Source organism: Sinohyriopsis cumingii, chromosome 12, assembly GCF_028554795.1.
Source record: "Sinohyriopsis cumingii isolate HCF-2022 chromosome 12, ASM2855479v2, whole genome shotgun sequence".
NCBI lineage: Eukaryota > Metazoa > Mollusca > Bivalvia > Unionida > Unionidae > Sinohyriopsis > Sinohyriopsis cumingii.
The window spans coordinates 65,329,849-65,347,724 of NC_142972.1; the positions used below are offsets into that span (position 1 = coordinate 65,329,849).

General features: G+C 33.2%; 1 protein-coding gene across 1 annotated transcript in view; it reads left to right on the forward strand.

Moving 5' to 3' along the window:
• Nucleotides 1-17,876, forward strand: part of LOC149786605 (cadherin-related family member 2-like) — a 143,199-nt gene that overhangs the window by 61,776 nt on the left and 63,547 nt on the right. Inside the window, exons 5-10 of the mRNA XM_089977105.1 lie at nt 2,402-2,437; nt 3,519-3,620; nt 4,118-4,222; nt 14,536-14,670; nt 15,415-15,534; nt 17,578-17,677. Coding sequence (XP_089833231.1) covers nt 2,402-2,437; nt 3,519-3,620; nt 4,118-4,222; nt 14,536-14,670; nt 15,415-15,534; nt 17,578-17,677 — 598 coding nt within the window. The remainder of the gene's footprint in view (nt 1-2,401; nt 2,438-3,518; nt 3,621-4,117; nt 4,223-14,535; nt 14,671-15,414; nt 15,535-17,577; nt 17,678-17,876) is intronic.

The following is a 17,876-nucleotide window of genomic DNA, read 5'->3' on the forward strand; positions in this document are numbered from 1 at the left end:
TCACACACACACACACACACACACACACACACACACACACACAAACACACACACAAATGTATATAGATCGTATCGCAACACATATGATACCTACACAGATTCATCTGATTCTGTGGATAATTGTGATAAGGGACTTGCTATGAATGTTCTGTCGTTTCCTAATGAAGCTCGTTAATATGAGATGACTGGAGATTGACACGGCTTATGTAATCATTGGGATACAGAGATAACATATTAATAACAAATCATATCTTGAATTTGGTAAAACTTGGATTGTTTATTGTCTAGTGTTCATCACTTCTTTTACAAGATACTTTATCTGAAGGTTTACCATTGATTGTTCCTACAATGAAATGAAATTTACTTGAACAACATTAGAGGCCACACTTATGACTATAATATCGCTTGCTCATTACACTATACATCTTAGACATGTCCTATTCTTAATTTTGTTGTTGCTGTAAAGTGTCTTATTTTTGAAAGAAATGTCTACTCTGTTAGACTTAGGAACATGCTAGACCTTTTTTCCTTCCAAATTCTTCTTGTTACAACCGTTACTATAGTTAACAAATTTAAAGCTTTGCACCATAGTAAAAACGATAAAGCGTTTTGCAACGCAGCTTTTATTGTCTGTATATCTTACATAAATAATCATTGCAACCTAGATCTGCAAAGTTCCTGTGTACTGCAAACTTTATTGTTTCTCATTTACATGAACCTTGCTCTTACTGTTCCCTTGGTATAACTGGTATAACATACACCCATATTAAACCTTAGAGAGCAGCTATGCATAAAGAAAATCGTTCATTATAGCGTGGGATGACTTGTAACTCAGGAATTTGTAGTTTTGTAGATAGTCGACGATTCGATAAAGTTGTTTCCTTTTTTTTGAGCGGGTGTGTGTGGAAGTTTTGTAATAATTTTGGTGTCATTTTAATGTGGAAAAATATGCTTTTTAAACGAGCTCTCACATATTTTATAAGTTACATACGATGAAAATTAGTAGCCAGAAAATCGCAAAAGTATGTGATTTTAAATCTGGTCAAACGGAGTTACGTTCTATCCAGATCATACTTTTTTTCAAGACTTCTCAGCATTCTTGATACATTGTCACGCCAAACTGAAGATGCCAGCAAATATTTATATAATTATGTAATTACCTTTCGCAAGAAATATGCCCCAAACGTACATTCGAAATAAGAGTTCCAAGCGTCTCCCTAAGTTTTGTACTCAGCAGCTTCAGAAAACTTACATACAATATTGATCTACTCATGGTTCTATCAAATTGAAGATCGTCGATTAGCCAAACGTGATGAATGATGGTTTTGTAGTGAAAACAATCCAGCTGTTGCCTCAACCTTATGTGCGATCTAAACAGATTACATCATGTTCTGTGTAAAACTTAGTGGGAATCAGCACTGACACTTGAATATGCTTCTATCGAATACACGATAGCAGCATTTGTCTTGTGAAATCGAATTGCATTCTTACAGAAACATCTGCTGGAATCATCAATATCCTGTGACAATGCATCAGTAAATATGTGGCATTGAAAATTCCTATACTGTGACCTGGTGCGAGCCTATCACTTTCTGACGAGAAGAAATATCCCAGAAGTTTGACATAATTTGGCTAGTAGCTTAAAATAGGTCTAAATTATCAAGAAGGTTAATGCTACTTTGAAAAGCGATATATCTTTACATTACGGGAATGTCTGATTACCTAACAGGGTAACTGAAACGAGAATATTGTTAAGAAAGCGTGTCTTCTTATATATTTATATGAGGGACCATGACTAATAACGTTTCTATACCAGCTATCGAAAATTCTTTATCACGGTTAGGACCTATTTTTAGCATCATGCACATGAATTACAATCACATTCGGCTTTATTTGCAAAAAGTTCTGCAATAAAAACTAGGCAAATTATCAATGCACAACGCTAGATGTTGAGCAACGTTGAACCAAATTTGACTTAGAGTATTAGTGTTTTATTCTGACATGCTAATAGTAATTCAGAGTTTTATTCTGAGATCCTAATAATCATCTACTCGGCCAAATGGACAATAAAGTAATATAGCGTAACCTTGTTTCCTTGCCACAGCCAATATGTACTTTGTCATAACGAGTGGCCATGTTATTATATATTATAGAAACCGAAGGCATGTGAAAAGTGGCCTCATGTAGTCATTGCTTTTATCCCAGGAATAATAACCCATGTCCTTCCATTTTCTATTATATGCCGTGTATGTGGGTTGTGCATGTTTTCTTCAATCGCTCGCAATTATGATCGATTGACTAAATCATATACTCTGTATACCTGACTCTAACTACTGCAAAGTAACATTGCTTAATGATTATGACTTTTACTGATTTCAATTTTTTTCCTTGAACCTTTCAGAACCCCACCTTAGAATGCAGAATCAACTGCAGACAGGTAAGAGAAACACCAGACAGAAGTATTTCCAGTTTGAGGTCCGTAACTAGCCAAATTATGCTACCTATGTAGTTTTGGTAACCCTTATAATTACATGAATTGAAAGTCGATTTCACATTTAAATTGTTCCAGCCAATTTTTAGTGCAGTGTTTCGCTTAGGGAAGCAACCATATTTGGACACGTGGGTAAGAATGTGTCGCCTTCCCAAGCATATACTACAAACATATTTAATGTGATAAATATTTTGCTAGCTATCTAAATGTTTCGTTACGTTTATTAATTTTACCACAGCAAGTGTATTATCATGAGTGCTAATATAATATATCAAGACAACTTCACATACATGATTTCATTTACTTATGGACTATATGACGTTTTAAGAAACATAATTTGTTTTCTTTGGGACATTATCCAGGCATGTTCTCAAATATGACAGCGTAATCACAAAATGAATGCGATGGTGACGAACGCCTTTACTAATTTAATATATACCGAGTCTTTTAAATGTTAGGTTTATAAAATGCGTATATTAAATAGCCGAGAATAATCTATGGTCGCATAAAATATGGACTGCCTATTGGTTCAGTCCCAGAAAAATCTCGGTCCCATCAATCAGTACGGACTACCTATACTCATTAAGAAAATATGCATTAATGTTTCCTTTAAATAAACTTTACTCATAAATTTGTATATATTGTAGTAACCAGAAGTAGCTACTGATTATTCGGTTCTGCATCAATAGCTATGTGAGATATAAGAATTACAATGAGTCATATTTTACTGCTTATTCTCATAATTTGATGCCTTCAATGGTTATTTTTCACCGATGATTCGTTGGTGATACATTGTGCTCTAGTGCTTCTATATAAGTTATGTGCACGTATCACATACAATTGGTTTTTATTTTGTTTTAAAAACCCAGATTCTTCATTGTGATACCTATTGCACTTGAAGTAACAGTTTAAGTAATCTGAGGCAGGTCTCAACAATCCTTCTAAAACGAGTATCTGTTTAGCAATTACCACTTTTGATATCGTTTTTGGTTGATGACATTACTTCTGATTTAAATCTATTAAACAGAGCAACACCAATTACATAATTAGTCTAGTGATAACCATACTGAGGAATGCGTCCTATGCCATGGAATTTATCAAGCCAGGCTACAGCGCGTTCTTCAGAGAAGTAAGTAGAAGTATTTAATGCTTCTTAGAAAACATTTGTGGGTACATTTTCAACTACATTTATATCTAAGAATAACTAGATCTTATAAACGAATAACACATACTTTTCGTAATGTATGGAACTTTGGGTGGAAAACACCTGATTCAGAATCTGTTACTGATGTTATTAAAATATTAATTGATCTTTCCATTGAATGTAGATCTAAATTGCTAGTATATTGATTCGGGTATTATTTCTTGGTGCTGATATTGTGCTTTCTAATAAAGGTAAATGTTCAAAATGTTTCAAAGACATGGATCTTCTACTATGTTAGCAACGCATCATTCGACTGTAACTAAAGAACAATAATATCACTAACTTGACATTTAAAAACTCACTTAGTCCATCTCCATCGTTAATGTCGTGCAATAATATAACTGAGTGATTTCTCTTGATAAAATGAAGCTTCTCTGCTGATTCAATCACATTGATACTCTAGCTAAGGTTTACCTTTTCAGCTGACATCTGAGACTGAAGTTCTACCATCATTCAGGAACCAGCTTATCATTAGAGCGTGCAGTGAGGGTTCACTGATATCTTCGCCAACATTTATCATCAGCCAGGCTTGTTATCATTTTTTAAAATTAATACTTATATAGTTATCATTTTTGTCAAGCCCTATACAGTTGTTTTCTAAACAAATTAGAAATGCCAGTGTTTAAATGAGTGTCCATAGTTCAAAATATTTTATGTCACGGGCATCAATGGTTAGATACTATGGATATGTGTATGGACTATTGTTTCTTGAACATTCAGAAGACACATTAAATTGCTCAGACTGAGAGGCACAGTTGAGGCAAATTCAGTATAATTATTCAGTAATCAATGTCATTATACGTTATACACAGAGAGAGATGTCCTTAAATATATAAACAGCCTTGGTATTTTAAACGTAATGATACTGATGACATAATTTAAGCAAGACGTGATCTAACTTCTTGGGGTTCAAACAATACCAGTTGACAATAACTGAATTCATTTTGGCAACTTAATGTTTTTAACTGTCATGATTTGCGATTATGTGAACGATTTTCAGACGCAAAAATATTTTTTTAAATATTGATGTCCCTGATTACGAATACAATTTTAGTATTATTTTTGGTAAATTTACCAATGTCTCTCTCTCGCTCTCTCGGTCTCCCCTGCTCTCTCTCTCTCTCTCTCTCGATAGTATGTTCCCTGTAATGTATGCGTGTTACTGGTGTTCTTACTGCAATATGTTACAGCAATTATTTACTGGTCGTACGTCCCTTAACCTGTACTATCTGGGTGAAAGCAGCTGAACGGTTTAGATCCACTTTACACAGATTTTCAGCACATATATGACATTCTCCATTTCTGATACTTTTGAAAATGCTTTAGGTTACTCCCTTCCTGTTTTTAAAAATTTTCATAATAAAGCCAATAGTGCTGGCCATCAAAACTTGCTAATAACATTCGCCACTGATCGGAAACACGTTGCTCAAAATCGCGCAAATGGTCGTCTGAATCGTACAGGTTTGGGCCACGGAAAGTGAACATTTTACTAAAGCCTGGGCAACTAATCGTCAAAATTCCACGACGACTGGACGTCTGATCTTCACAGTTTTACCAAAATCCTAGGACTCTGGTCGCGGGAACGTTGCTAGAAAATTTGCGTCCATTAACCCTCCCCACAGACCACTGATGTTTAACTTTTTTTTACACCATTAACCTACCCCTACAAACACCACACCACCCACAAGAGGCATCCAGTTGTTTTATGTAAAACCCAGGCCATTACAAACCATAGGTTACCGAACTTTAAAAACTTTTTTTGAAACATCCTAAAACGGTTTTCAATAATTAACCACATTGTTAATAAGCACCTCAAAATTATTAAATCACAATCTCAAAAATTTAAAACGCTTTCCTCCCATATTATTATTTTTTAAAGTCACAATGCACTGGACACGCATTCTATGCAGCCAAACAACCAGATTTTAGACTTTAAGAACGGACAATTGAAAGTGCGCCATCGTCTTGTCCTTCGTATCGATTTCTGCAACAATAGCTAAATAGCAAATAAATTTAATGAAGTACAAATATATTACACTAATAATTATATATATATATATATATATATATATATATATATATATATATATATATATATATATATATATATATATATATATATTTGTCTGCTATTACGGATTGCCGATGTACTTTTCTCATGCATGACTTTTGTCATGATTGTAAGTAGTAAACAAGATGTTGACTAAAATTCTCAGTTCAAGGCCTAACCTTGTATACGAAATGGTGGCATAGTCCATAAAAAATGAGTAGTTTTCCAGAACACTCGCTTTCGACGGATGTCAGCTGAAAATATGTATATATGGGGATTGATGAAGAAATGAATCATTCCTATCCTAAGATCAGTATATGGAATCCATTTGTTATCGAAGCTTATAATTGCGATCTGCTTCTAGTCAACATTTTTATTTAGATTATTCACATGAATTACTAAGTGCTCCTTGATTGGATTATTACATATTATTTTGTATTTTGGTGAATTCAATCAATTTATTCAGGACTCTACTATCGTTTTATCAATACATTTAAGACTATTGGTAACTCAGGATATTTAATTATGTTGGTAGATCAGGAAACCCAAGACTATTCTATACTTTTGCTCAAGTGACAGTCGAAATGTTATGAAAAACATTACTTTAAGGCGAATAGGGTTATAATCAAGATGAAAATATTAAAGTGCACTTTCAATTCAAACTTCAAACCTTTCTATGTATTTAATATTCATGTTATACTTTTGTCACTAAGTGATATGGTATTGAATGTAAATAGCATAGTTTGTTGCTGTCACGTTGTGTGCGAAGCTTTGTTAACAATTGCTGCTCATGTTTATTAAATGTCTTCTGATAGAATTCGTAATTGAAATTACTTTGGTTAATGTGACAATACAAAATACACATACTGGAAACTCTTCTACAATTTCTGTAACACTTCTGTATATACTTCTCTGTTCCTAAAGATGATATTTATGCCAATTTCAAACCCCGGAAAAGCCCCCACATTGTTAAGTTCTCCATAAGGAATTATTACTAATCCCGGAGAGGGACGGGTCATTTAAAGGTTAATTAGCTCCAAGACCCTCAATTAGCAAGGCCGATGGTCTGGGTGTTAAAATATAAGATTAATAAGGTGAAAGGTATAACAATTTTATAAACTATATCACAGTATTCTACAATTACAGGACACTTTTAAATGTAAATTCTTCCAATCAATCCACGACTTATTCAAATTGCCAATTATTTCATCCCGCGAAAGTAAAGGTGAGAGTGTTTCCTTTCCGTGTCCCTTCTATGTTACTCATTTGTCACTTCCGCCTTGTATTCATTTCCCGCAGCTCCTTGTTATATAATATTACGACTTTAGACAGATTCCGAATAAAAGTAATATCAGTCCATGAATTAGCCATTGTATTGCATCGGGATTTTCACGCAGATAGACATTACTCTGTTTAATTCATTGTGAAATAATCAGAGCGTGTCTGGACATTGAAGGGAGAGCAGGTCATATAGAAATTAAGTCTAGACTCCGAGGGCCAAAGTTTTGCGCCCGTTAAAAAAGGCAGGAAGTTAGTTCAAGGAACTTCATACGAGATTGGAGCAAATACCGCTGAGGTAAACTATCTTCGCCCGAATCTGTTTTACTTTCCTAACTAGGTGTCGTAAACTATATGTGCTATTATGTGCATTTAAATCAGTAGAAAGTTACTCTTCTATGTGTACCTGAATTACCAACATGTCTTAATGCAGAGTACGGCAAATTAGCAACATTCTAATATTAATGTATGTTGTAATTAGCATAAAATCGAAGTGGATGGTGTGATCTGCTACGATGTTTAATCGTGGTGCAGAACATAATTTAATAGTGAATAGTTAGACCTTGTACTTGTTTTGATTTGAATATATAGTCGTGGATTGTGCAGAAATAGGCTTTGTTAGCCTTGTGCATGCATAATTAGGAATTTATATAGGATTGTGTCTTTTATAATTTGTGAGGTAGAAAATGCGTAGGAATATTGTTGATGCTGATAGTTTACTATATAGATAATTAGGTATATTTATGTATGTGTGTATGCATGCATGTATGTATGTATATATGTATGTACGTATGTATGTATGTATGTATGTATGTATGTATGTATGCATGCATGTATGTATCAGAAGTCGTGATATTATTGTTTTGTAATAGCCTTTATTACAGAACAAGTATTGGTGGAATATTTAGATGTGAGTGTATAAGTTGACCTATTGATTTAATTGTCAATATGCTGCTGAAAGATCCGTGAGGGTGTATTAAATATCCTGTGTTCGAACAAGGAGTCACAACTGTGCGTTCCTTCTAATCCACGGGAAGCTTTCCGGGTGGGAACTGACGCAACCCGAAGATCAGAGAGGAGACACAGAGAGAACGTAGACACTGTCAGCTGTGCGAAGAAGGGGGGTCAGAGACGGAAATGAGGGTACTTGAAGTACCAAAAAGAAGGGCAAAGAGAACAAAAACGATGGTACTGGAAGTACTGACAAGGAGGGCCGAGAGAACGGAAACAAAGGTACCAGAAGTACCGAAAAGGAGGGTCGAGAGAGCGGAAACGAGGGTACCGGAAATACAGACAAGGAGCGGCGGGAAATGAATACAAGGCGGAAGTGACAGATGAGTAACATAGAAGGGACACGGAAAGGAAACACTCTCACCTTTAATTTCGCGGGATGAAATAATTGGCAATTTAAATAAGTCGTGGATTGATTGGAAAAAATTGCATTTAAAAGTGTCCTGTAATTGTAGAATACTGTGATATAGTTTATAAAATTGTTATACCTTTCACCTTATTAATCTTATATTTTAACACCAAGACCATCGTCTTTGCTAATTGAGGGTCTTTGAGCTAATTAACCTTTAAATGACCCGTCCCTCTCCGGGATTAGTAATAATTCCTTATGGAGAACTTAACAATGTGGGGGCTCGTCCGGGGTTTGAAATTGGCATAAATATCATCTTTAAGAATAGAGAAGTAGATACAGAAGTGTTACAGAAATTGTAGAAGAGTTTCCAGTATGTGTATTTTGTATTGTCACATTTGCTATATTAATTTATAAAAGTTATCAGATTCATTAGATTAAGAATAAATGTTACTTTAAATGCCAGTGTGGAAAGAATAAAGAGGCAAAAACAATCCGTCAGAAAAAGACTATGTGGTATGTGAAACAAACCAGCAAAGATAAGCAATAATTAATTTCAAAAAGGATAAACATGAAAAATTATTGTACCTACAGTTCCTCTTGCAATTACAGTATATACATCTAATTCAACACATCATCATGAAACAAATAAACTGGCGTTTATAAATACATCTATATCTGCTGGAACTTGCGCAATATCTCTTTCGAAAATGATTCATTACCTGGTAAATCATTATTTACTTTACTTTATTTTCTTGCATATTAGTTTATTATATTTTTACTTCAGATGAACCTTTTAGCACAGATTTAAAGAACAAGCAAATTCATGAAAAATCTAAAAATAAATCATTATATGGCATTTGGGTTTGTGCCAAGAACCAAGTTATTACACTATCAGTTATATAGGCAATGCTGCTTTTCCATTTTTAACACTATAATCAATCAATGTTCATTAGTTTTATTACCATTTCTGAATCTATGAGCAAAACTAATCTGTGAAATTGTAGTTACAAACACAAATACTGCTAGTGCTTCGCACTGTTAATCCTTTTGCAAACTTTTCTTCTGTAAGATCAAGAAACGTTGTCACATACCAATTGTGAAAAAAAAAGTAGCAATTGTTAAAAGTTTTGAACAGTATTTCGATTCCTTGGTTTAAACTAAGTAACAGAAAATAGCAAAAACTAACACCATTTAGTAAAATTCAATAAATAATTTACTTATCAAAAATTACAACGTGAAAATTTAAACAAATTGACAATATTGTGAATTAAATTCCAAATAGACGAAAAATGTTCTATAACAAGTCAATCAGGTATAGAATATTCCGAATGAATTCCTGTGTTGTTCCGAATAAATGACAATTTGTAATGTCATGATGTACCAATATCATATAATATTATTTTATGTGCTTGAAATATTGATATATCACAATGGTATAATCCGAAATGTCTCTAAATGAATTGATAATAGTTCCAAAATAGAGATTTTGTCTGACTGTATTAATCAGCACTTTGTAATTCCAATAAATTATTATAAAAAAATAAATCCAAAAATAAATCCTCTCAAACTAAAACTGAACACAATTTAAAGACTGATTCTACTTCAGATATAAAGATATGAATGAGTCACTATAATGTAAACGACCCTAATATAAAAGCATAAGGCACAATAAGAGGACCAACATGAGGGTCAACAATTAATTTCAAGAACCATTTAAGCTGTCAGCAAGATCAAGTCTAATACTAACGCTCTAGTACAAAATATGGAAAACATCAGGTACACAAGGAATTGGGGGGCATACAAATGTTCTGAACTCAAATCCAAGTAAACATCTTTACCTACAAATAATAATACAACCTATAACCACAGACAATACTCAGCTATGTAATATATTGTTTACAAAATGACATTAGTCAGGTAAGTCCAAACTCCTACCCTCAGTTATGGACTAAGGTCAATCTCACTATACAAATTAAATATACACAGGAATATACGTATTAATTTTTCACCAATGGTAACTTTTCGTTAGCTTTGGAAAGTATTTTGTCTGCAGTATCAACAGAGCTTAATTTTCATATCCCTTTCGTCTCCATTTATTTGTTTTCTTCAGTTTGTGACTTTTTGTTTACAAACATTCTTAGAATTTTACTTTTAAGTCTGGATCTTTTTCTTTAGCAATGTCTTGAGTATGATTTTCAATCTGTCGGTCAATCGATGAAGGTCTATTGTCATTAATAGTGTATTAAATGGCTACTGTTAGTGCAGTTGCATTATCTCTTAAAGATCACCGGCCATACTCCAACATTTTCCTATTTATATCAGATTTGCATTACATGATTAAAAATTGTTATACTCGCACACAAAAACCCCCATAATTATCAAGTATAAAGAAGAAATAATAATTTAATTACTCGATACACAATTATACAACGCTGTTACTTTCCCTTAGTTACGATTTCCCACCTATAGAGGACGCAACCGGAAACGACGTACATGTATCCCTACAAGACGAGGTACATGCTTCTTGTTGTCGAAACATAAAACACTATAAACTATGGAAAGGGAATATTTTAGATGAAACTAATGAAAACTAATTTACTGTTCAGCCTTATATCGGAAAGCGTGCACGACGCATTAGATTGTGTCGCTTTCAAAACTGTTCCATTATTTCAATTTATTTTGGAAATCCCGTTAATACTGGTAAAATAATCAATTCTGGCTTCCCTGTGTCGGCAGACTTTATATTTAAAAAAAGATGAAACAAATCGGCACACTTAAAGAATCCAAAGGAACCAAACTTGACTTCCTTTTGTCGGCCGACTTCAGAAGAAAACCTCGGCACACTAATAAGATACCAAAGTCAATTTCCGGGGTTTGTTTGCATTATAATAAAATAACCTATGTATTTCATATAATGTCGGTAAGTTTAAACAATGAATTTATTGCTCCATGCCAGTTGTGTTTATCACCCGGGCTTCTTTTTGTTTGCCATATGTAATCATAATTGATGTTTGAGGGGCAAATATTATACAAAATTGTAACTTGCTTTAATAATACGTGTGTAGCCCATGCTAGCAAAAAGACTAGCATTTTAACTCACATTGAATGTATTTTAAAATAATGATTTTTTTCAATTTGCGAGATACCGACTTATAGGTAATCTGGAGACAATACAATCTGGGTCAGTTTGCGATAAGTAACGTATCATGCGTAAATGGCATGTGCCTTCAAGCAATCGGGTGATACTTTCATCTCATTTGCGATTTTAAAAATTGATATAAGCGATATACTCTACACAAAAGATGCATACGCAAGCTGGCATCCGCTACATATACGGATTTCTTGGATATATTTTTAAAAAATATAATTATCGCATGATGAAAAAAGACGGAGTATATGATAACAATGCAAGGTTAATTTCTTTAATTTTATTTTCAAACAAGTGTATGTTTATCAATGTATTTTGTACCGTGAGTGTGTTGGGGGGGGGGGGTAGCACAAATTAAACACAAAATTATTTCCTTTCTAATTTGTACGGAATAATGGAGCAAATATGATTGAAGATATTGACCAGTAATAACAAGCTTTCAATTTACGCGCGCAAACACTAACACAACTTGAAAAATAAAACCAAACAATAAAATTAACTGGTAAGAGCTTAATATTGCAGCAACTAAATACACACAAAATGCTCAACATTATTCTCTCTCTCTCTCTCTCTCTCTCTCATGTGTAATCTAGTATGCATTGTACGCAGCTGTGTTACAACGTGAAGCCTAAAATTAAGTATATTTGTTATAATATATCATGTACACTACCCTTAGCAAAATGTATAGTATTATGTAGAATATTATCTGTTACGTATTTTTGTTTTATAAATGATTATTGATAATTTGACTGGAAGACTTAAACTGAGAATGTCGTTTTGCAGATGCATATATTTGTTAGCATAAAAAATGTATATAAATATTTTAATTAGAACAAGCAAGATATGTCAGTTTGTGTTTTCTCTCATAAATATGTACGTAACGAAGGATGAGTTTTTTTCTTTCAAAGAATATCAAAATAGTTTGTTTAAATTTAGTTTTTCCCCCCTAAAACCTATTTTACATAGCATCTACATTTTTTGTTGAAGAAAAAGAACTTTCAAACTATTTTTAAGTTTGGCCGAATTGTATTTCGAGTTGGGCAGAAATGTCTTTCGGCCAAATTCACTATAATCCGGCATAGATGATACAACTTTCCCATCCCTCCCCATTCGATCCCACAGAAAAAATACACTTTTTTCTGGTAAACTTGGTTTTTAGGAAAAAGAAAGAAAGCTTTTTCCCATCATCACTCTTATGGTTATATCCGTATGCAACACAGTGCACCATATTTGCTGTACAAAAGCACGATCGTACAGTTATCACATAGACATTTTCGTGGGGAAATTAAGCATTTGAATGGCTAGGTTGAATAAAAGGGATAAATGTACGTCATATCCGGTTTTGGCACACGGAATCTACCGATTGTTTACGATGATTGCCGAATATTTTTTCATTTTATAAAGCAGAGTTTTAAGTCTAATTAAACATTTGTATGGTGTGTATGCATAACCAATGCGTTTTGTTTATAATTATAATAATATCACACGTTTGTACAATATAGGTGGCTGGTGACCTTTAAGTATCGTCTTGCAGTATAAATAATATAGAGGGATGTTCTTCAGCAACTATTACATCGCATTAATCTATTTATGTATCATTGCTCGTCCAGGTGTTCAATTTCAATAATCAATTGCCTTTCGCCTTCCCCAGCGTATCTTATCGGTTGTCTTATTGTAACCGTTTGATTCAGAGATTGATCAGTAGGTTGGAGTAATATTATAAGGTTTTCATTAGTTTCGGTGAATAAAGGATATTTTCTTCTTCTATCTAAACTAATGATTTCAAATATTGTATCTACCCGTTTATTTAGTTTGACCCTGCCAAAAGACAAAGGTTAAGATCCTACATGAAAAATATTTACATTTTTGGATGGACAGTGTGACAAAATGTAAATTTTTGAAAATAAATGAAGGAATGAAATTGCAAATTACATATTTCATTACAGAGAATATAACTTGCGGTTGGTTAATACTACATTTTGAATCAGCAGAAAAACCATTCGTTATATTATATAAGCGATCAAAATGACATTAACGGCACGTCAATAGCTGTTGACTTTTATCCTATATTTTTAGTTTTAGAAATATGTGTTTATACCAAATGGGTACATAATGATTACAATTTTGAGCGTCTTATGAATGAAATAATGTTCTAAGGTTTTAATAGAAAGTTTATAAAACCATTGGCCTACGGTTAACGTCACCGACCTAGAGTTTATACGAAACCATTTACGACTACTGTCCCAGTCTTTATAGTAAAATGTAGACAAGCAGTTACCCGGATTTTTTCAAACATGTTGACGAACCATGGCTCATAACATCAGTAAAATGTGATGACCAGTAACCTTTTTACAGCCAGTGACAAGTGTGTTTTATGTCGATCTGAAAGAAGTATCAGAGGGTTTTTCTAAAATTAAACTTGGCCTATGTAAATATGTTAGATGATAACAGACTTAAAGTGGATGAAATTGTTTAAACGGTTGAACCGGATACAGCAGTAGCTTAGATGGGATACATATCTGACTGCTCCCCGAGAGTCTGGGTTAATAAATTATTTTTAAAATTATTGCAGTATCTCATATTTTAGACAGAGCTAGACAAAGTATGTACAATGCCATTTTGTCATTCATTTATCCCAAATCACAACAAAACTCTTTAGGCTAAGCTACATAATAACCAAATAAATATGTGTATGGTGTACATCCTATTGTATGCTACTTTCGCATTTATGTGTAAGACCGTGTACATTATAATGACGTCAAACCTAAAAGCATACTAAACGTTTACACTATTAGTGATCCTCTTGCCTCAATAACTGAATGTTTCCAGCAACTTTTAGAAAAGGTTTTCCAGTGAAAACATTGTTTGGCTCTTGACTTCGGATAAATATGAAATCTGAAATACAAGTTTCGTTTTTGTTCTTCTTGGTGTATGTATCATTTTATTTTATTAACTTCCCGGCACAGGATTCTATTACAAACTACTAATTTTCAATCTACAGAGTACCAAGCCAGACTGGTTCACAACCAAACAAAGTACTACTGCCGGAATTATTTATTCAACATCACTAGTGGACTACGAACAATTAAATGGTACTACCGAAGTCATTGTCACCATACGTGGGGAACAATTATTGGTACCCGCTCTCTCTCTCTCTCTCTCTCTCTCTCTCTCTCTCTCATTTTCTTATACTTTTCTCATATGGCAAAATGGGCAAGCCTACATATGTAATATCAATAGAAACGGGAGTTAAGGGCATTTCCTAAAGATACACCTTGTTTTTTTATGATTGCCTACATCAAGCAGTGACCTTGATGTCTTTTAGCATATTAGCCTTTCAGTAATGACTTTTACTGATCCTTGGAGAGTAAAGATTATTTCTCAGACATTTAATGTTTCCCGGAAGGGAATGTACTTTCTGTTGATGAGAGGGATGTTGACATTATGGTCAATATTCACCTGAGATATTCGGTTCGTGCACAGTGATAGCCCTTAAAACATGAAAATTACATGTATGTAAAAGCGTAGGAAAATTGCTAAAGAACTATCATTTTCAAGAAGAAATATTTAACGAGAAAAATACGTAATGACAAGGCTGTAATAGATAAAAATATTTTCTTAAACCTGTTTATATCGTAATCATCTTTGTCTTAAAATTACAGGGAGCTTGTAATATGGCATAACCCTACATAATTAAAACAGTCACACATACACAATCACACAATCACACACATACACACACACACACACACACACACACACACACACACACATATATATATATATATATATATATATATATATATATATATATATATATATATATATATATATATATATATATATATATATATATATATATAATCATTCTTTCTTACAGGATAATACCGGCAATAAGAAGGTAGCTGCTTACACGAATCTTACCGTTACAGTTGAAGATGTCGATGACATGAATCCTGTGTTTACTGTAGATGTATATCTTCTTAATATATCAGAAGCGGTAGGTGTCACTCACCACTATTTATGATAATGTATGAGCTATTAAAGCTTAATGTTTTACATTCATTTCATCTATCTGTATTGTAAGTAAAAGACATATTATTTTTCATGAAGCATGATTTCAACAGTGAAGTTTGAAAGTATGTAAAACTAAACTGGACCTTTTCGAAAACACGGACGTGAATATAATCGTTGGGTGGAAGTTATTGACGAATTAAAAAAAAACTACTTTGCAATTGTAGCCTGTTTCTTTCCATTTCAATTCTATGTCGTCCATTAATCTCCATCATCTTTACGGTATGTTCTCTTGAACCAAACGTATATTCTCTAATCCTGCCACCTTTGAAAAGGGACTCGGATATATCAAGTGGCACATTAGAAGGAGAGGATACAAAAATAAACTATATTAAGAACTAATGAAAAACTAGACTCCTCGACAGAGGACCTTCCAGAAATATAAAGTAAGCGTGTCCCCTTCGTACTAACTTTACACAGCGATGCCCGAACCGTACAACAGATCATATGGAAGCATTGGCACCATATTAAATCATACGAACGGCTTAAGGGTCTATTTCAAGACCTTCCCATGGATGCGTACTGTAGACTTTAAAAATCTCAAGGACATCTGGTACGTGCCAAGTTAACTTCAAACAATACAAAACATTAATGTACTTACCGTTGTAAGTATAGATGTTGCCTAATTTTGAAAACATGTGACCGAGATCAAATATTTCAGAAGTTCGACTACATTAGTTAACTACAAGATCAATCACAAGTTAGGCTCTCGCGCCAGTAATACAAATATATCTTCTGACATTCAAGATCCGTACAATTCAATATGTTGGCGAAACCATTGATTTCAGGAAGCAAATGAATAATCACAAAAGCCACATTTGCAACAAAATCAGTGCGAACATCGCCAACCACTACAGCTCGAATGGACATTCCGTCGAGTCCTTCTACGTTATCGATTGTATCTAACCTGATGTGGACAGACATAGAACACACATTTAAGGAGTTATAGAAGATACAACAACTGAAAACCAATGAGGAGTTTAGCGTAAATTAAAAATATAACATTCCTGTTGCAGTCTTATACAAATTACAGCCAGTCCTATGTTTTGCATCATACGCAAATTCTGAGCTACTATCTACCTAGTAATTATATTTTCGACGATTTTGTTGCAGTGTTTATTTATTTATTTATTTATTTATTTATTGTAAATAATAATAATAATAATATTTTATTATTATTATTATTATTATTGTTGTTGTTGTTGCTGTTGTTGTTGTTGTTCTTGGTGTTGTTTTAGTGCTTGTCCATTATATCGACACACAGTTGTATTAACACCTATCCTTCGGAACCTCCTAGCATAACAATACCGTAATATAATTTTTTTAACAAATTAGGCATACGATATTAATCTCTTTCCACGCTCTGTCTCTGTTCTTTGTTGATAACTTAGAATTAGATCGAAACATACTGGTTCGCTTAGCGATAGACATAAGTACCCGCTCGTGTATTATGTTTTCAAAACTTTGTATTGTTATAACTCTTGTTGTAAATTTCCTCTAGTAGCTCTAGCATGTAGCAGACCAGAATTATTCGCAGACTTCGCATGAAGTATTTGTTTTGTATTATGTACGTTCTGAGTGGCGCCGATAGCAGTTCATGTCTATGTCTCTCTCTCTCTCTCTTATATATATATATATATATATATATATATATATATATATATATATATATATATATATATATATATATATATATATATATATATATGTGTGTGTGTGTGTGTGTGTGTGTGTGTTAAAGATTTAGGCGACGTCAGGCTATTGTAGATAGTATTGTTCATGTTTTGGGAACTGGAACAAATGATAGAAGTGCTTGTGGCTCGGATTTGACTTCTCTTCTGAATTTCTCATTTCTCCTTTTCATTTCCAACTGAAGCGTCATGCCAGTTTCTATAACTTTATTAGGTATCAGGCATATCTTTTGGGAAACCAAAATGCTCATATTAAATATATCATTTATTTCATCCAGAACTCTAGATTATCTGGTAGACCATATATAACATATCCTCCGATACATGCATACGATGGAGACCGAGGAATAAACGAGACTATTATATACAGCATTGAAGGTAGGTACACTACAAATATATATATATATATATATATATATATATATATATATATATATATATATATATATATATATATATATATATATATATATACATTAAGTTCAGTTTTCTCTTTGCAAATGAAACATAGCAGTGAATCATCTTATAAATATTTTCAAGAAGCACTGGCTGCATATACATAACGATGTGGAAACAT